Source organism: Pipistrellus hanaki (assembly GCF_964339955.1).
Source record: "Pipistrellus hanaki genome assembly, chromosome: 8".
NCBI classification, from domain to species: domain Eukaryota; kingdom Metazoa; phylum Chordata; class Mammalia; order Chiroptera; family Vespertilionidae; genus Pipistrellus; species Pipistrellus hanaki.
The window spans coordinates 67,083,227-67,102,173 of NC_140510.1; the positions used below are offsets into that span (position 1 = coordinate 67,083,227).

General features: G+C 60.3%; 1 protein-coding gene across 5 annotated transcripts; it reads right to left on the reverse strand.

The window, feature by feature from the left end:
• Positions 1-3,085: 3,085 nt before the first annotated feature.
• Positions 3,086-16,604, reverse strand: SLC4A3 (solute carrier family 4 member 3). Of its 5 annotated transcripts, XR_014795716.1 has the most exons (24): positions 16,388-16,505; positions 16,089-16,231; positions 15,633-15,798; positions 14,777-15,051; positions 14,540-14,655; positions 13,925-14,124; positions 12,239-12,387; positions 11,920-12,100; positions 11,369-11,504; positions 10,912-11,095; positions 10,238-10,337; positions 9,675-9,859; positions 8,834-9,059; positions 8,417-8,635; positions 7,947-8,095; positions 7,568-7,762; positions 6,896-7,114; positions 6,490-6,579; positions 5,820-5,986; positions 5,116-5,369; positions 4,602-4,771; positions 4,265-4,438; positions 4,080-4,135; positions 3,086-3,419 (listed from the first exon to the last, which is right to left on the reverse strand). XR_014795716.1 is itself a non-coding variant. In XM_084892113.1 (23 exons), the coding sequence occupies exons 2-23, from the start codon at positions 16,137-16,139 to the stop codon at positions 3,342-3,344; spliced, it is 3,684 nt and encodes a 1,227-aa protein (XP_084748239.1). In that variant the 5' UTR covers positions 16,140-16,231; positions 16,388-16,604; the 3' UTR covers positions 3,086-3,341. The 5 variants fall into 5 exon arrangements, 2 of the variants coding, with proteins under 2 accessions (XP_084748239.1, XP_084748240.1); XR_014795715.1 differs by lacking the exon at positions 4,080-4,135 and having other exon boundaries at positions 5,162-5,369; XM_084892113.1 differs by lacking the exon at positions 4,080-4,135 and having other exon boundaries at positions 16,388-16,604.
• Positions 16,605-18,947: the final 2,343 nt, after the last annotated feature.

The window sequence follows — 18,947 nt, forward strand, 5'->3', positions numbered from 1 at the left end:
CAGAAACCCTGTAAATATTAGCATTTGTACAGTGGTGAGTCATGAGAGCAGTTAGGTTCCCTCTCAATTATATAATGTATTTATCTGGGAACCAAACTTCTCACTTTGGGTTTCCTACTTGCCACATTGGATTCAATCCCGTTCGGTGCTTGCCCAGAACCTGTCTTATTGTTGTTTTCAGAATGGCTTAAGCACCAGCTGTATGGGCAGCGTTGTGTGCAAGTGCCCTTGAGTTCTGTTTTGCCCTTCTCATGCTGCTCAGAATTCCCTCTGAGAGCTCTAGGTGTCAACAGGCATGATCATTATTGGAGTCACCTGACACAATACAAGAAGAGATGTCACACAGGCTGCCAAAGGGGACACATTATTGCCAGGTTCTGAGCCCTAAAGGAGGGGCCCGGGGCAATCCAGGCAGATGGCGTTTGGGCTCTGACAGCCGGGAGCTTTCATGAGGGCATCAGGCGTCTCAAGTGAGCTGACTCCTCAGCGTGGAACGAGGAAGTGTCAGCTGCCCTCTTTGCTCAACGTAGAAGAATGAGTTAGCAGTTCTTTGGGCCTAAAGTGGGCTTGAACCTGTGCAAGGATAATGAAAACTTTATCAGCAGCTGTCCAAGATGTGGCCTTAACCCCACTCAGAGAGCCCCAAGGGGCAAGATAGCAATGAGACTCCCATCCTCCTTTGCTGGAAGGGTGCTGGGCCACCTTACACATGCCCACTGGTAAGTAGCTTCCAGTCTAAAGGAGATGGTGTGGGACCTGTCACTCAAAAATATCATGGCCTCTAGCCCACCCCTTCGTCCACCAGGACCAGATGGGGCTTCTCTCTGTTGAGTCCCCTCTACACCTGGAAGAAGTAGGCCTCTCTCAAGCTTATCCAGGAGGATAAGGTTGGAAAGTAAGTGAAGAGTAAGTTAGGGGCTACAATGGCTTTAGGATAAATCCCTAATGTCCCCAAATGAAAAGATTTCTAATTGCTTGGCCTCCCTACCCCCACCCCGGTTGCCTAGCTAGGAGTTTGCCATGGTCCCATTATCTCTTGTCTTTCTCTCTTTGATGCCCAACCTGGCCCCACTGACTCTCTCCTCTCCCATCCCTCAGTAAGCTTCTAGGTTGCTATGGCCCCTTAAGACCTCTCAGGGCCTCCACAGGCCCCTACCCAGAGTGCGGAAGTGTCCTCTCTGAACAGGCCCAGCTCAGCATGTGTTTGGGCCAACTCTGGCCTCAGATACTTAACCAAACTGCAGCTGCCTGCCCTCAGGGGGTAGGGGTAAGGGCAGGTGGGAATTGCATAGTCTTCAAGGCTCCTGGCTCTTGGGCCTTATTCATGTACTTCCCATTTGGGTGGCATGTTCACCGGCCAGAGGTTATGTCTGGGATCTATCCTTAGGGACCTATCCTTCACTGAAAATTTTTCACCTCTTTTCCTGAGGCCTCGGGGCCTAGTTATACTAGAGGCCACCCTGACACACCACCTGGGACCAGAGTTCATTCTATTTCAAAAGCTTCCACCTTATTTCTCATTTTCCAATTGAGGAATATCCACAGTTCTCAGCTATTTGCCAAACGCAACCAGGGTCCAATGAAGAGCTTCCTGGTTCAGGTTGCCTTTTTCTCTCAGAGGCTGGGGACGAAGTGGTTCCTTCCTGTGAGGGTCTTGGCATCGCCTACATCCAGCCCGCCCCCACTGGCCTTAACCCCACTCAGAGAGTCGAACAGGCCAGCCTGCACCCGCTGAGACCCACAGGGGAGCCAGGCGACCTGATGCAGAGTTCCGGAAAGGAATGGAGTCCTGCATGCCAAACCTCTCAGCCGTGCTCCTCTGCCTGGCCCTTGGTATCTGTGTTTGGGATCTGCTCTGTACACATCTATGTTCGAGGTTTTTGCGTTTGCCTTTGCTAGCAAAGTCCCTCTGAAATCCACCTTGCCTTGGCCAACCTCAGAGAAAAGGCCCTCGGGCAAGGAGAGTTCGTCAGAGGCCAGATGCTGTTAGGAGACACGGTGGCGCCAAAGACGAAAGCAGCCAAAGGGACTGGATGAAATGCTTAAACCTGGGTGACAATCCCAGACAGCTGGAAAGGGGCAGTCTTCCTTAGGAACACAACAAACAGCCTCACAGCAGTCTGTCCCTTCTCTCAGGACCAGCTACCTAGCTCTAGCTTTTTGCCTGAATACTTGGGAAGAAACTGGTAAAAGGTTAAGGAAGAAGCAAGGCTGGCTCCAGCAGAAGCGGCTAATGGGGATGAGGAATCCTGGCTCTGGATGCTCACAGCCTCCTAAGGCCGGGACACCAGGGAACCTCTCTGCCTTCCCTCTCTCGGAAGGAGAATGTGCTTGAATGGGTTCTTTGACCACTGGGGGTCCTCCAGGAGGCTGGGCATCTCCTACCAGACGGGGCAGAGCCTGCAGTGTGAGAGAGCGGCCACCAGAGGGCCACACAGAGACAACTAGCTCCCACAGGCAGCCGGTTGCCAAGCAACTGTGACGTAAGGACACCCAGTTCGACCCTACTCAAGGCCCCCAGGTTATTTCTGGTTTAACAGGCTGTGGCACAGGGGTAGCCTCAGGAATCCCAGAACTGCCTCTCTTTTAAGCCGAGAGAATCTAAAATGGTCCATGAACCCCAAATCCAGCACTACCCTGGCGTCTGAGGAACTGGGCTACTGTCCCTGCTCCTCTGAATGCCAGGAATCAAGAAAAGAAGATAGACGTTTTTACATTCCCTTCTGTAGCTCCACAGCTCCGATTTCCCTAGCGGCTAAAGCAAAGCAACAACTGCCTTCTCCCCTCCCCCACTCACCCCTCCCAATCAGGGGCAGGATTTAAGCATGTGACCTTGAGCCAGACCTTGAGAACTCCCGGCTCCTCCTGGGCTGCACCTGAGGGGCCTCAAGGGGGTGATGCTAAAGCCTAGCTCTGACCTTTTGTGGTCTTGATTCTCTCCCTTTCAACCAAGAATTCTGTCCTCGCCTCAAACCTCCTCTCAGGTTTTGATGACCCTGAATATAGAATTCTCCCAACTCTTCCAATTCCAGATGGATAACTCTGACCTGAGAAACCAGACGTGGAACCAAGAAAGTGAAGCAGACACAAGACAAGGGGTGTGGTTATAATGAGCTCAAAGCCTGTGCCGGTAAAGCCTGTGCTGGTCTGTGAAAGGGCCTGGTGAGATAAGGTCAGAGCCTCGGGCACAGTCAGGGCCCCTCTGGCCGTGGCATCAGTAGCGGTTCCAGGGACGTCTCTGGGTCAGGAGGAGCCCGCCTGCCCTGGGGCTGGGCTCTGGCAGGGGCCCAGGTATCAGTCTCTAAGACGTCGGGGTCTCTCATGGGCACCGTGTCAGAGGATCACACAGGCATATGTAGCTCGTTGTACTCATCCTGGCCATCCTCGTCGAAGTTTGGCTCAGCATCTTCTGAGTCCAGCTGCAGAAGGAGGGGAAGGTCAGAAGAGGCAAGGAAGCCAAGTGGAGCCTCCCCTGCCCCCTCCCCCAGTTCCCCAGCTCCTCCCAGCCAGCAGCCCTCGCTGCTCCCAGATAGTAGCTACCATAGGTGAAGCACTTTCTTGGGGCCACTCCTAGCTAGCTCTTGCGGTCTACCTCTGTAGACCAGGTTTGGGTGGATGATTTGCAAAAAGATGCCCCTTCCTCTAGATGACAAAAATAGAGCTCAGCTGAAACCGGTTTGGCTCAGTGGATAGAGCATCGGTCTGTGGACTGAAAGGTCCAGGTTCGATTCCAGTCAAGGGCATGTACATTGGCTGCAAGCACATCCCCGGTAGGGGGTATGCAGGAGGCAACTGGTCAATGTTTCTCATCAATGTTTCTAGCTCTCTATCCCTCTCCCTTCCTCTCTGTAAAAAAAAAAAAAAAAAAAAAAAAAAAATCAATAAAATATATATTTAAAAGAGAAGAAGAATGTCATTTACTGTTTAAAAAAAAAAAAATAGAGCTCAGATGGATTTCAGCACTGCCCCACCCCCACCCGCCCCTCAGCTACGCGCTTCTGTTCAATGTACATCCTGCACAGCTGTCTGCAGCAGCCTGGTGCTTACGTCACACCAAACCATCATACTCCGAACTTCACCTGGATTGGTGTTTAAGCCTCACAGCAATCGTATAAGGTAGGATCTTCTATTAGCCCTTATATAGATGAAAGTGAGAGTTCAGGTTAGGCTACCTGTGTCAGTTACACAGCTGTCAGAGGATGCGGCAGAGATTGGAACCCGGGCCCCATCCACACTGCCCCTGCCCCCGAGCACAGTCTCTTACCGCCTGCAGCTCCCTCTCCTGGAAAATCCGGGGCAGAAGGCAACGCCTCAGAGGCACCGTGAGCAGCAGCAGGAAGGGAAAGGCGAGCGAGGCTGCTGTGGACTTGACCACCCAGAGCAGTGCGATGCAGCCCAGCTGGATGCAGGTGAACAGGTGCATCCGCCACGTCTTCACCTGGGAACCGGTGTCAGGTCTCATCACACTCCGGCCCACATCTCCGGGAAGCTGGCTCCTCAGGTCCCAATATATCTTCCCAGTCACCCTATCCTGTCCATAGGGGATCCCCCGGACATCCTCACCATCACCCAGCTCCCCCCTCCATGCTTCCTGGCAGTACCTTGGTCACATAGGGCTGCTCGGGATGGTGTTTTGCTGGCATGAAGATGAGCAACAGGCGCTGGGACAGCTGGATGCCAGACAGTGACGTGACCCCCATGTACAGGAAAATCCCAAAGAGCACAGCCAGCGGGATCTGGCGCAGCACAGCCCCCATGACGATGGACAGGCCTGGAGGAGGAGACACAGACCTACCTGACCCCGCAGACAGCGCTGCGAGGACAGACGGACCTGGTGGGGAGGGGGCACGGACCATCTAACTGACTGGCTGGGCCTCACCACCACGAACAAGAGAAGATGGAGCAGGAAAGAGAACCGGGAAACGCCATGAGGAAAGGGGCTCATGGGGGTCAGGAGGCAGGACTGGTAGGCAGGGCAGGGGCTGGACAAACCGCCTTTGGAGAGTCAGAAGGGACCTGGCCCCAGCCCGGAGGAGAGAGCTGAGTTAAGACCTTGGGGTCCAAGAAGGCAAGTCTGGGGAGCGGGGCCCGGCCTTACAAGGTGGTCGCTCTCACCCACAAGGCTGGAGATGAGCACGCCAGTGACCCGCTGCTCCCGCACCTCCTGGATCTGGGGCTTGTCTCCAGGCGCGATGGCGGTGCGCATGACAGTCAGCGCGTTAACATGGGTGACCGAGCGGACGGTGGCAGCCGTGAGCCAGGGCAACCCAAACAGCCCACAGAGGCCCCCCAGGGAGCCGATCAGAAGCAGGTCCAGGTGGAAGCCGGAGCCTTTGAGCAGCCTCCGTGCCTTCTGGCTGACAATGAGCCTACGGAGAGCGGAGTGGGGGTGAGTGGGCCAGCAGCCGGGCCAGGCGTGCACAGCAGGGCAGGGTAGTCGGTGGAGCAGAGAAGAGCTCTCCCAGGATCTGCCGACTTCCTCTTTCAAGTTCCCCAATTAAAGTTCTCACGTTTAAGCAAATCTGAGCCAAATTCCTTACACTGTGGATGTTTAAAATACCATAAAAGCCAGATGCCAGATCTCACCTCGTTATTGCGACTCAACCAAAATGAGATCATGTGAGCGTCGCTGGGTGAGAGAACATACTGCCAGAGCGTTCTGGGAACCGTCAAGTGCCACCCTGCAAACGCCGGCGGCACCAGACAGATGGCCCGGCCAAGCACCACAGGCAAAATACTGTCCCCTTGCTGCCAATCCCACCACCACACTCATGCGCCCGGGCCCCACCCCCACACCCCTACCTCCCCCGCCCTCTCACGCAGTGATCTGTGTCTCCATGAAGATCAGGATGAGGACCAGCAGGGCGGGGACGGCAGCTGCCACCATCATCCAAGGCGGGAAAGGACGGGCACTGCCCATAGGCGGGATGAACCACGTGCGCTTATGGGGGGAGGTCACCGAGAGCCCCGTGGGCACTGTCAGCTTCTGCGAGGCCAGGAGGAAGGCAGGGTTCAGGGACACTGCCCCCCTCCCCCATGCTAGGAACCCATGCAGCAGCTGCTCCCGCAAAGCCGCATATCCCCAGTACCAGGGCTCCAGGGAATTGGGGTGTGAACAGGCTTGAAGGAAGTTAGTTTTGCATCCTCCGAAGTTGCTGTCCCTACAAGGGTCCCGTATAGGGCAGAGACATGACTTATCTTCTTCCAGGTCCCCAGAGCTGCCAGGAAACCTGCTGGGGGGGCACCTGTCATTCTGCCCCAGCCCCATACCTGCTCCCCGGGGTCTTGCCTAGGGTCGCACATAGCCTGAGGGTGCTGGGTGGCCTCCTCAGTGGGACCACATGGCTGCTCTGAACCGCCAGCTCATCATCTAGCGTGACCCCAGCAGGTCACTGCCTTCCCACCAGGAAAGCTGGGTTCCAGCCCGAATCTAACTGCCGCTCGGGCCAGGGGTGAGGACCAGCTGCCAGAGAGGCCGGGCGCACTCACCTGTGTGTAGGTGTCTGTAATGGAGTAATCCACCAGGACCATCACCAGGATGGAGATGGGGATGCCGAAATCCCCGATGATGCGGCGAGCCTTAGGAGAGGGGAGCAGAGGTGGCAGTGAGGGCTGGAGACTCACAAGGGCTTATTACCCCGGACCTCTCGTGGGTCTGAGCTGGTTCAGGAAGTTCCCCAACCTGTCCCTTTAAACCCCATGAGCGCCAGCCAGCCCAGATGGCATTCCGCTTCTGAGTAGACTTCTCTGAGGCTCTGATGGGCTGGGGCCACATAGACGTGGCTTAGATCCCGGGGCCGATGAGGAGAAGGGGGCAGCCCCGCTCTGGAGTGGAGCCTGGCAGTGACAGCAGGAAGGGAGAGTCCCCCAGGGGCTCCACCTGGAAGCCATGTACCTTGCCCCCCAGGAAGCGGCTGTTCCTGAACTTGCGCAGGAAGAAGGCGATGAGGAAGGTCCCAAGCATGAGGATGAGGGACAGGAGGGCCGTGTTGGGCTGGTTCCTCGGGCCTGGTGGCCCCTCGGTGGCGGGCAGAGCACTCCCATTCAGGTCCAGCCTCGGCTCCAGGGCCCCCTCAGGGGGGTAGAATGGCAGCAGTGGGTGCTCCGTGAACACCTATGTGGGTTACAAGGCTGCCCTAGTGCTCGCCTGGGCAGGTGACCCTGATTTCATCAGCTGCAAGGGAGAGGGCTGCTCCCTCACCTACATGACCAGGCAACAGGAACACATAACATCCAGCTACCTCACACACACACACACACACACACACACACACGCACACACGCACTCTGCAAAGGTGACCCAGCCCTTAGCGTCAGTGACCACTTCACACACCTGTGCAGGTGAATCCTGGCGTTCTGACCAATACCCTATGGGTTTGATTCCTTCCCCTTCAGTGCAGACCTACCCCAGGGTGTCCTCGACCCCCCACGCCCACATACAACAGAGCCCCTCTTTGAGCCCTCTGCCCCCAATCTCCAGACCACCGCCTCCCATGCTTCTGGTGCCAGGATGCTGCCCACCCACATCTCCACCTGCCCTGCCCCCAACCCCTCTCTGGGCCTCTACCTTGTAGAGCTTGTAGAAGGTCTCATAGATGAAAATGAAGGAAATGAGGAAAGCAAAGATCTCCTGGGTGAAAGGCGAGATGTAGCGGACCAGGAAGCTGCCCTCAGCGGCCACCAGAGCAAGAACAAAGACCACCAGCCAGAGGCCAACCCACACCCGGCCGGTGAGGTACTCCAGGTCATGGGACTGGCAGAACTGGTGGCCAGAAGGGAGGAGAGGTTACCCTCCCTGAACATCAGGGCCCCATGAGGTAGGGAGTGGGTCAGCTGGGGGGTAACTCCACGGGGGAGGTGGGGGACCTAGCAGGGACCTGTCACCTGGGCTGAGGGGCCAGGGGAGGAGCAGGTGGTCCCCGGGGAGCAGCAGGGAGGGCTGTCACCTTGAAGAAGGCTTCTTCGAAGACCAGCAGTGGCCCTGAGAAGCCAACCACAAGCAGCGGCTGGGCCCCCAGCAGAGAAAAGAGGATTCCAAGCACGGCCGTGGACACGATCAGCTCAGACACTCCCATCAGCCCTTCGGTCTTCTCCCCTGGGGAGGGCAAGGGTCAGTGGGACAGCCCTGCCCGGCTCCTCCCTGGCCCCTCTTCCTTATCTAGCTTAACCTAGCCTGGGGACCTAGCAAGAATGGAGCAGCCCCCAGAACAGTGCATAGGGCCCCTTACTAACCCCGTACTTCCTGCCCCTTCACCACCAGCTCCCCAAGGTGATCTTTATAGCCCCCCCAAAAGTGAACTCTGGAATCCCCTGACCCAGCAGCTCAGGATGGCCACACTGACAACTCTCTCCTCTCACCCATAAGCCCCCAAAGTGCTCACTGGAGATGACGGGGAGCCCCCACCCTCCGCCTCACCGAGCAGCCCCCCGAAGGTGATGGCAGGGCTGAGGGCAGCGAAGTAGATGAAGAGCACGGCGGCCACACACTGGTAGTGCAGAGCGTCCCGCAGGTCGCTGGGGTAGTGCGGGTAGCGGCGCTTCACGTCCCGGACCAGGCCCCCAAACACCGAGCCCGTCCGCCGCAGGGGGTCATCTTCAGGGGTCACCTCAGAGCTCCCCAACTCCAGCGACAGTCCTGGGGAACAAGGGGCTGCTGGGACACAGACCACCCCTCCATCCTTCCCGGCCAAGCCCAGGGGCAGAGGCCTGGGTCGGGGGTTGGAAGCTGCATCCAGGATTCTGGGAGCCAGGCCAGCACTGAGGTCACGGACTTAGCTGTGAGGGGGAGCACGGGGGGAGGGGGGGGGTGCCTCTGGGTCCCAAAGGGCCTGACCTTTCCCAGGGGCCACGTAGCCTCCCCGGGCGGCCATCTCCACTTTGTTCTGCTCCCGCTCCCGCCGCTTCCGCAGCAGTTCCCGCTGGAAGGCGGCCACGGAGCGCAGCAGGTCGCGGCCCTCCACCTCCGACGGGGGGATCACGATGCTGCCGTCCAGGAACTCGCTGATGGCGCTCAGGAGGTCCTGCCGGTCGTCGGCCTGGTAGGCAGCCTCGTGAAACAGCTGGGGGGGCAGGAGAGCAGGGGCTGAGCTGGCCGGGGGCCCTGGCTCGGGGCCTCAGGGAGAGGGGTTCGGACGATCCGCCACACGCACGGGTCCGGTCCAGTTGTCAAAATTCTGACTCACAGGCCCTGCTGGCTGGCAAGCCACAGTCCTCAGCACTGCCCCCTCCCAGGGCCCTCTCTTCCCCTGGGAGCCTCCAGACTTTCCCACAATCCAGCAACTACAGGGTGACACCTGGCACTGCAGAGATCATTCTGCCTGGGCAGTGCCCACGTCCTGCAGGTTGGGAAGCATTTTGAACATCACTCTCCTATCCACACCCGGGAGAAGCCACGGCAAAGACCAACACAGCCAGCCCCTTCAAGTCCAGGTCACATCCAAAGCCCAGAGGTCTGGGCTGCTTCTCCCTGCCCCACCTCCCCTCCCACAGCCCTGGCTCAGAGGGCTCCCTTCCTTCCCTCCGCCAACAGCCTCTCCACTCCCCAAAGCGCTGCTCCACCCAGGAGGGCCTCTAGCGCCCCTGCACCTGTGGTACCCGGGGCAGTGAGAGGGACAGAATAAGGAGGGGACAGGAGGCAGGCCTGGAGAGCCCAGCCCACAGGCTGGAGGACCGACCTTGTCAGACATGAGGGTGGCGATGGAGCGCCCCAGCTCGTGATAGTCAGTGCTGGTGTGGCGGGGCCCAAGCATCACGAAAAGGAAGCGAACCGGCACGGGGACCTCGAGCACAGACTCCAAGAGCACCGCCTCACTCAGCCGCACGAAGGCTGCCGCTGGCTGCTCCAGGAAAGGCACACAGCCTGGGGAGAGAGGGCACAGCGCTGGGCACGGGGGCGAGGGCCAGGCGGCCCGGAGGGGGTGACTCAGGAACATGGTGTGCAATGGGGCAGGCGTGCACTGAAGAGAGAATCCCCATTCTAAAGGAGACTTAGTCATGTATATGTTTGTACATTTACCACAATTCATCAACAGATAGAAATTAAGGGGCGCTTTTCTCTAATTCTCACAAAGGTGCTAGGTGGCCTAGTAGTTATCCAGGGTAGCCGAACATCGGAAGGGACGCAGGCAGAGGACTGGGGATGAGTTGGGAGGGGCAGGTGGGGCCCGGTGGGGATGAAAGAGGCACAGAGCCCACGCCCCTGCCCCCGCCGCTGCCCCCAGCACCCGCCCCTCCTTACCCACAAGCACCACAGTGGCCTCGGCATCCTCGGGGATCTTCTCCAGCAGCTTCAGGCTTTTCCCCCGGTGACTGTCTCCCCCAGACATATGGAGGGGCTTCTGAGGACGCAGAACTGGAATAGGGCTGGGACCCAGACCGGAGGCCGTGGCAGGCCCTCCCTTCCCTCGCTCCAGCCCTGGACTCTGCCCACCAACCCCTGGCTCTCCCACCCTGCTTCCTCCTCCCCCCCCCCCTCCACCTCCCCCTCACCAACCAGGGGAAGGACTACGGGCGATGTGCCTCATATCAGGAGGGGACCAGCCCGGAATCTGGACCCCGTCTCCAAGCCCCCCACAACCTGACTCACAGGCCCTGCTGGCTGGCAAGCCACAGCCCTCAGCACTGCCCCCTCCCAGGGCCCTCTCTTCCCCTGGGAGCCTCCAGACTTTCCCACAATCCAGCAACTACAGGGTGACAACCACCTCAGCCTTCCCCCCTGGGTCTGCCACATCATCCCATTGAAACCTCCTGTTTCTCCAGAATAGGGGTCCCTCGTGGATTCTCCCTAAAGATCCCCCCACATGCCCAGCATATGACACCAGGCATTTCACCTTCCTGGCCCACTCGGTGGCCCCTTTTGAAACTAGAAACCCTCTCAGTCCCCCAACCCAGGGCAGAGTAAAGGCGACTGACCTCCTTGGCGTCAGGGTCGTGAGGCCAGAGGGGGGCTGGCTCCCCCAGGTCATCGGCCATGGTGGGCACTGCCCCGTCAGGGCCATGACTGGGGGTGGGGTGGTGATTCCCCATGACCGAGTTCACACTGGAGCTGGATGTGTTCCGGGGAAAGAAGCCGCTGTCCTTGTCATCGTTGGGGTGGCTGGGGGAAGAGCAAAGGGGGAGGTAGTGAGGCGGAGAGGACCTTGGTGACTGAGGTGATGGGGAAGGGAGACATGGAGGGCCAGGGCCTCTATCCCTCTGCCTCAGTGTAAGAAAGAACTTCCTAATGGGTAGTGCAGGAGGGAGGAGGGATGGGGAACCAGCTCCCCATCACTTGGGTGCTCAAGCAGAGGCCGGAAGCCTCCCAGGAGAGTCTGCTCCTGTAGAGACAGCTGAGCCAGGAGGCCCCCTCCTGGGCACCCCCTCCCCGCACCTGTGCTTTAGTAGCAGCGTGCGCAGGACGCTGGCCCTGTCCTCTGGCCGGATCTGGTCAGACACGATCATGGTCTCCACCACAAGATGCGCGATGCCGGGCAGAGTGGTCTGCTCCAGGTCCAGGAGGGTGGCACCTGGGGGCACCGTCAGAGGAGGGGGCATCAGAGAGGGACAGCCCGCCCCAGCGGCCTTGCTCCCCCAGGGCAGGCAGACACGCTGGGGGAGCCACACACCCCGCACCCAGGCGGATACACTACTCCACGTGGCCAGAGCCCAGCTGGAGAGATGGCCGTGGAAACGGAGCACGGAATGAGGGCACGGCCCCTCTTCGCCCAGGGAGGGGAGTCGATTATGCCAAGGTAAGTGCCAGGGACCAGGGGCAGCACCCCACCCCTCACAGCAGACAGCTGGGCAGGCAGTTGGACTCCACACCCCCAGGGTGGCAGCCAAGACTCCAGGGGCTAGTCTCCGGGAGGTGGGCAGCCTGGTACAGGCTCTGCGGTCTGTGAAGAGGGCATGCAGCCCAGGGCCGGGCCTGCAGGGCCCTACCGTGGGCGATGGTCCTCCGGAGCTCCAGGAGGCTGCGGAAGGAGAGCGAGGCCACGTGGGGCTTCCCCCAGCGCTCCGTCTCTTCCTCCACGTCCTCCTCAAACTTGATCCAGCGCGCCGTCTCCCGCCAGTGGGGCTCCTGGCTGCGGTCCAGCATCAGCTCGTTCAGCTCCACAAACACCTGGGGCAGGCACCAAGGATGAGGGCCTGGGGGCCACCAGGCGGGACCCAGTGCCAGGGCACGGCGGGAAGTCGGGGAAAGGAAGGCTCTGGGAGCAGAGGCAAGAGGAAGCTGACGGCCCACGCCCGGGCCCTGTACCTCATGAGGCCTCCGGTCCAGCTTCTTCTTCTTCTTCTTCCTGCGCAGGATGGGGGCCAGGCCGCCGGGGCTGCCCCTCCCGCCCTGGGTTCGAGATGGCTTCTTCACCAGGTGCCGCCGCATGCCAGGGTTGTCTTCCAGCCGGTGGCCTGCGGAGAAGGTGGGCTTGGCAGTCCCGAGGGTCTAGCTCCGGACCTCGGGGTCATGGCCAGCCCCTCTAGCTCCCTGCGCTGCCCAGCCAGTTCACTGGCGGGCACCATAGTCACCCAGGGGCCATGCCAACAGGACCCCCTTGTCAATGTGGCTACTTCATAGATAGGAGACTGAGGCCCAGAGCGGGGGAGGCACTGGCCCAAAGTCACACAGAGGACCGCTGGCCGAGCCACAGTAACAAGGCAGATCCCTACGCAGGCAGAAGCCCCACCATGGCCACTGCCTCTCACCCGGAGTGCCAGGCCCCACATGAAGCCGCCAGGCCCAAGCCCCCAGGCTGCCCCTGAGCCTCTCTGGGCGCCCAGGTCTAACCCTGGCGCCCAGGTCTAACCCCGCAGGTCCTCGGCCGGGCACACTCAGGCAGATGTTCTCTCCCTTCCTCCCCACCTGCCCCTTCCAGGCCGGCAGCTGGTGGAAGGTCCGCAGCCGTTTACTCACAAGCTGGTCCCCCTGCCATGGGGCTCAGCTGGTCCCTGGCAGACTCCCACAGGTCACAGTCCTCAAGGTCCCGCACAAACATCTCTAAGTCCTCTGAGGCCAGCGAGTCTCGAGGGCTTTGAGCTGGAGCCCTCCAGGGACCCAGGCCCTCGGCATCCCAGGGCCCGGAGCTCAGTGCCCCGTTGGGCTCTGTGAGCTCCAGCTGGCTCGTCATTCCCGACACTGGCTGAGGGAGGCCTCAGCCCTGTGCCCCCTCAAAGCCCCAGCTCTCCTGAGAGATGGGAGCCTGGACAGGACTGGTCTCTGTCCAACCAGAGCCCCAGATGGCCGGGCCTCTCAACTCCGACTCCCAGGGCCCCAGGGCTGCTCCCGGCTGCTTTAAGCCCCCACCCGGGATCAGTAAACACGCCCTCCCTCTGACCCTCCCCATCCCCGCCAGCAGCACGGCTGCTGCCATCGGATTGTTCCTGTCCCTGTCCTCGGGTCCTGGCAACTTTCCATGACGTACTGAGCTCCAAGCCCTCCTCCCCGCCCCCGCCCACACGCTGTTCTAAGGGGAGGGAGGCGGGGTCAGTGGTGCCTCTGGCCTGGGCACCAAGCCCCGGGGGTGATGACAGGTGGCACAGAAACCAGGGACTGATAAGGTGGAAAGAATGTGCCGAGATCACAGCCAGGCCAGGCCCAGGGTGGTGGGTCAGGAGCGAGGAGGTGAGCCCTTGATGGAGGGAGAAGCAGGGCCTGGCAGAGTGGCTCAGCGCCAGGGGGCTGGTTTGAAAGGGTGAACAGAGTCTGCCCTGAGAAGAGGAGGGGGATCTATTGGTATCTTCAACCATCATGTGGAAGGGGGGCTGCCCTGCTCCAGGGGTGAGTCAGAGGACCGCATCAGGGCTTTGAAGGGCAGAGGTGTCATGAAGGGAAATCTCAGCTCTGGAAACCCAGGTGGTGAGCGGGGAGGGCACAGAGCCTCTTCAGGGTCCCTCACAGGCCCGGTGCTCATGGGAGTGGCCACGGGGGCTGCCACAGGGTGTCACTCACTCTTCATGTCGTCCAGGTCTGCAGAGCCCAACATCTGAGCCTCCGCCTCGTCAGTGGGCACCTGCTGCTCTGGGCCACCCAGGCTGCCCAGGGCACTGCCTGGGCACAGCCGCTCCCGCAGGTCATAGCTGGCCGATGGGCTCCAGGGCCGGCTCTTCTCTCCGGTGACTCCGGGGGGCCGGGCCCGGGGACTGGGGGAGCTGAGGAGGCAACAGGCAGCCTTGGATGGCAGGGAACCAGAGTGGAGATAGATCAGGATTGGGGGTTCCTTGGCCTCCAACTTGGGGCAGGGCCTGGAGTGCCCCCCTGGGCACTAGACACAGGCTCCTCCTGGGCAGAGAAGAAAGCTCACCTCCACCTTACTGCCCCCACCATGCTGGTCTCCCTTCCTCCTGATCCCCATCTTCCTCTCCACTCTGACACACTCTCTCCTGGAGGACTCACCCTCTTAGCCTCTGACTCTCTCCCCCTTGCCAATCATACAGACAGACAGGGGCACCCCCTACCCCGCGCCTCCTCTGCCCCCCTCCTCTCCTCTCTGGGTCAGAGGTGGACACACTCCCCGGATCAGATAGCAGCTTGGGATCTCCTCTGAGCTGGGCTGCAGGCCAGTACCTGACCGAGCGCTGGGGGCTCTTGTCCGAGTGAGTGGCCGCCGAGGACGAGGGCGTGGTGAAGACAGCCCTCCCGGAGAGGTCGGGACTGTCATCCTCGTCACTCCCGATGGAGAACTGTGGGCGAAGCAGACATGTCCTGGGCCCTGCCCCAACCCAGCCGCTCAGCCTGGCGAGGCCCCCACTCTCACTCCGCCCGCTCTATGCAGCCAGCCCTCCCACAGGGCCAGACCCCTACCTTTGCTTTCTGTGGGGACCCTGAGGGTACAAGCTCCACAGGCACGGCCTCATAGTCCCCTTCCTCTTCCTCCTCCTCCTCCTCTTCCTCCTCCACCCCAGTGCCCCGCTCCTCCTGGATGGGAGGGGTCCCCTCGGAGGGAGCAGCAGAGGTTTTCTCCTTCTTCTTCCTCCTGCTTTGCCTGGCAGAGGTGGGGGGCGCTCGCCGCAGCTTGTGGGGTGGAGGCAGGCGCACCGAGAGCGGGTGGTGGGTGTGATGGGATGTGTGCCGGTGAACTGTGGGGGCAGGAGAGCCAGTTGGGACCCCCACAGCAGCAGGGGACCCCACACCACCCTAGGGACACACACCTTATTCTAGGTCAAGGCCTCAAGCAAGGGCACCTTAGTCCTTCCCCAAGAGCCAGACTCCCCCTAACACCTGTGTCCCTGTCCTGTCATTGGTGAGGCCTAGTAGAGTGGGGGTCCAGGAGTAACAGAGGGGGGCATGGAAGAGGGGGTGGTGGGGATGGGAGGACACGATGCAGCAAAGAAGGAAAAGTAGTCAGAGAACTCAGGACGGGAGATGACGAGGCGGAGAGAGGAGGGCCGGGGTGTGGCAGAGTCTTGGGGAAGATAGGGGTCCCTACGGGAGGCCTCTGGCCCCTGTCCCTACATCCCCCTGCGACTGGGACCGGCTTCCCTGGCAGGTGAGCAGGCGATGGGTGAGTGAGCAGGATGACTTAAACATGGCATGGTGGCCCAGCACAGCGTCCAGCACAGGATGGCACTGGGTGACCCAGCCAGTGTGAGCACGGAGATGGTGGCAATGAGGTGATAGTGGTGAGGGCGGCCACACTAGGGGTCCCCAGGCTACCCACACTCAAAGTCCCGCTCGCTGTAGCTGCGGCTGGGCTTCTCGGGGTCCCAGGCGGGGGGCTTGCTGATGAGATCCCCAAACCTGCTCACAGCCAAGGTCTTGCCCAAGTCATCATCCTCCTCCTCCACGTCTGGACTCAGAGGGGGCTCCTCCACGGGCACCCGGACCTGCGGGCTCAGACAGCTCACCTAAGGACCCTGGACCCGGGAGCGCCCCACACCCCCAACTCCAACCCGGGGTGGAAGAGGGGCGGGGACCAGCAGGCTCCATCTTCTAAGGCCTCCTCTTCCAGGCCCCCAAGCTGGGACCGGCGCCCCAGCTCCCAAGATCCAAAAAAGAGCCAAAGACCCCCTCTTTCTCCATGCGGCCCATAGATGGAGCAGGGGTGTCCCAGGGTCACCCCTCTCCTCCTTAGGGTCTCTCCACTCCTCATCCCCCATCCGGACGCGTCAGTCACCTGGGGGAGGGGGGAGGCGCCCCCGGGCGGCGGGATCACTCCGTTGGCCATGGCCGGGGAGGCGCTCGGGGGGCTCTCGCTCACTGAGGGACCCGGGACGCGGGTGAGAAGAAGGGGGCGCTGCAGGGACCTAGTGGAGAGTCCTGGGGAGAAAAGCAGGGTCAGGTCCTCTGCCCCTCCCGGTCCTCTCCCCCTCCCGGAGCCCGAGCGCCCAGGCCCTGCCAAGCCCGGGACACCCAGGGGCCCGCCCGGTCCGGGTGCCGCGCCCGCCCCGCCCCGCCCGCCCCGCCCTGCGGTACCTCGGGGCTCTGGAGCCTGCGGGACCCGCGCCGGCCTGCGCGCCCCATCTCCCTCCCGCTTCCTCTCCGGGGCCTGTCGCCGCGCAGGGCCAGGCAGCCGCGGGGCGCCCACGGCGGAGGCGAGCCAGGCGAGCTGTGGACGCAGGCGCCGGAGCCCGCAGCCCGCGGCTCCACCTCCCGCGCTCGGCTCCGCGGCCCCGCCGCCCCGCCGCCGCCGGGCCGCACAATGGGAGCGGGCGGCGGTGACTCACCCGCCCCGGCCGCCCGGCCCCCACGCGCGCCCCCGCAACAGCCCGCCGGCTCCTTCTCCGGGCGTCCCACCCATCGCTGGGGATGGGAGCACGGCCCTCCAGTCCCACAACCCCCACATCCCCTCCCCACCCCGCTTGCTTTTAGCCTCCCCTCTCCTCAGGAGCCCCCCGGGGGCGACCCCTCCGCATACATAAACCCCTGCAGTCTTAAGAACTGAGTTCACAGCCCTGGGAAGCACACACCACTTCCAACAGAGCCCCTAAAGCCTGGCTTCCGCCAGCAGGCACCGCCCAACATTTGACCTTGGCACATCACCTCCCGCCCAGGGCCTCCATTTCCCACCTGTAGCCAGCAGCTGGCCTGCAATAGGAGTTTCCAAAGGGCCAAGGGCTCTGAGACCCTGTGGCTGTTTCCACGGCTCCTCTCCCTGGCCTCCCACTCCCTGAGGTCACACCTCCTTTTCCAAGGGCAGAGGTCTTTGGAAGAAACGACTGGATCCCAGTTTGACCCTCTGAGGTCTCCTGAAACTGGGCACCTAGCACGTAAGAGGATGTAGAGGGGAGAATTGAGAAGGGGCTGGTGGTCAGGGGGAGATGGAACTGGCCAGGCCCAGAAGAGGAACTAACTCCTAGGAGGAGGAGGGGGAAGATGCTGGCCAGGATGGTGCTCCAAAGAGGGGGGAAAGTTTAACCCTGAGACCCTGGACGTGTAATTTACCCTCTCCAACATCTGTTCTCATCTGGGGTCTGAGCTCAACCCAAAGGACGATCTCTCTACCTTCAGAGCTGCACAAGGGGTGAGGGGCAACATCTCCGGTGCTTTATCCCAGTAGCCTGTGCTCATTCCTCTCCAGCCCATCTCAGACCCATGACCAAGGTTCAGGGAGGCTTCACCTGCTGTGGTTACAGCTGGGAAGCAGATGCCCACAGAGCATCATTGGTGTGGCAGTGACTTCCTGAGTCACCGCCATTTAACTGCTGTAGGCCTGTTTCACCGATGTGCGCAGGCCGGGGCCTGGGCCCCTGGGTGTCTTGCACGGTGTTGAGAAGGTAAAACAAGCCAGTGTGGGAATCAGCTGTGTGTGAGCAGCACTTGTGAACAGTACCCAAGTCTCAGGATGTGAGTCCTCTCCATGATGGGTCAAAGTGTGTTCCCCCAAAATTCATATGTTGAAGTCCTATTCTCCAGTACGTCTGAATGTGACCTTATTTGTAAACTAGAGGCCCAGTGCATGAAAATTCATGCACTGGAGGGGGAGGTACCTCAGCCAGATGTGCTCCCTTTCACAGTCCAGGAGCCCTAAGGGGTGGGAGATGACCCAGCCATCAGGGAAAGGCAACACCCCATCACATCTCTGCTGCTGCCACTGCTGGCAGTGCAAGCCTTGGCCAGCCCTGGTTATCTGAGCCTCAGGTGGTCCTTGGCAGCTGGGAAGCTGCCATCCAAGGGGGGCTGGAGGGCTGAGGGGACTGGGCACCACCATCTTGTGGCTGTGGGCGCCTCCATATTTGAGGGCATGGCAGTCAATTAGTATGTTCCCTCTTTGTTGGCTCTGGGCACTGCCATCTTTGTGATTGTGTGAGAGTCAATTAGCATATTCCCTCTTTATTACATTTGGAAATAGCTCAGTTACAGATGTTAAGATGAGGTCATACTGGGGTAGAGTGGCTCCTTTTCCAATAGGACTGATGTCCTTACAAAAAGAAGATTTTGCTCAGACTTCCAGCCTCCAGCATGGTGAAATAATAGATTTGTTACTGAAGCCACTCTGTTTCTGGAACCTTGTTCTGGCAGCCCTCACACCAGTGCTCCATCCCAATCCTTTACCGCTGAGCTAGGCAATTTGGTTCCAAGTCTCCACCTTGAGTGTTGTTTGGGTGGAACCTACACTTCCTCAGAGATAAGCAAGAGTCTTGGAGCCTTTCCCAGTGGGGACATGTTGGAGGGCTCTCTGGTCTTCAGCCTACCTTCTACATCTGGGTCTTGACCTCAGTCTTTGACTTCCACTGAGTAAATTCTGACGGTAGAACCTTTAATACCAGTCTGAAGTGGGTCTTGCCAAATGGGACCTCGTGAACTGGGCCTTGGACATTGATGCCTTATGGGCACCACTTGGCTCGTCCTCTGAGGTCCTGGTCTTCCTGAAACCCTCAGACTCTTCTCCTCTTCCCAGCTGGGGACTCCCCCACCCCACCCTCAGTCAGCAGCTTTTGTCTCAGCCCTTGCCAGCTTTTTCCTGTATCCCCTATCAGCAGTGGTCGACAAACTCATTAGTCAACAGAGCCAAATATCAACAGTATGGCAATTG

Coding starts and splice junctions, on each gene's coding strand:
- SLC4A3 (XM_084892113.1), bottom strand. CDS start 16,139: ATGGCCAACGGAGTGATCCCGCCGCCCGGGGGCGCCTCCCCCCTCCCC. Junction 12,388..13,924: donor AGACCTGGACGACATGAAGA/GTGAGTGACACC, acceptor CCTTCTCCGCAG/GCCACCGGCTGGAAGACAAC. Junction 9,060..9,674: donor CCACCCTCATGTCTGACAAG/GTCGGTCCTCCA, acceptor CTGCCCCCCCAG/CTGTTTCACGAGGCTGCCTA.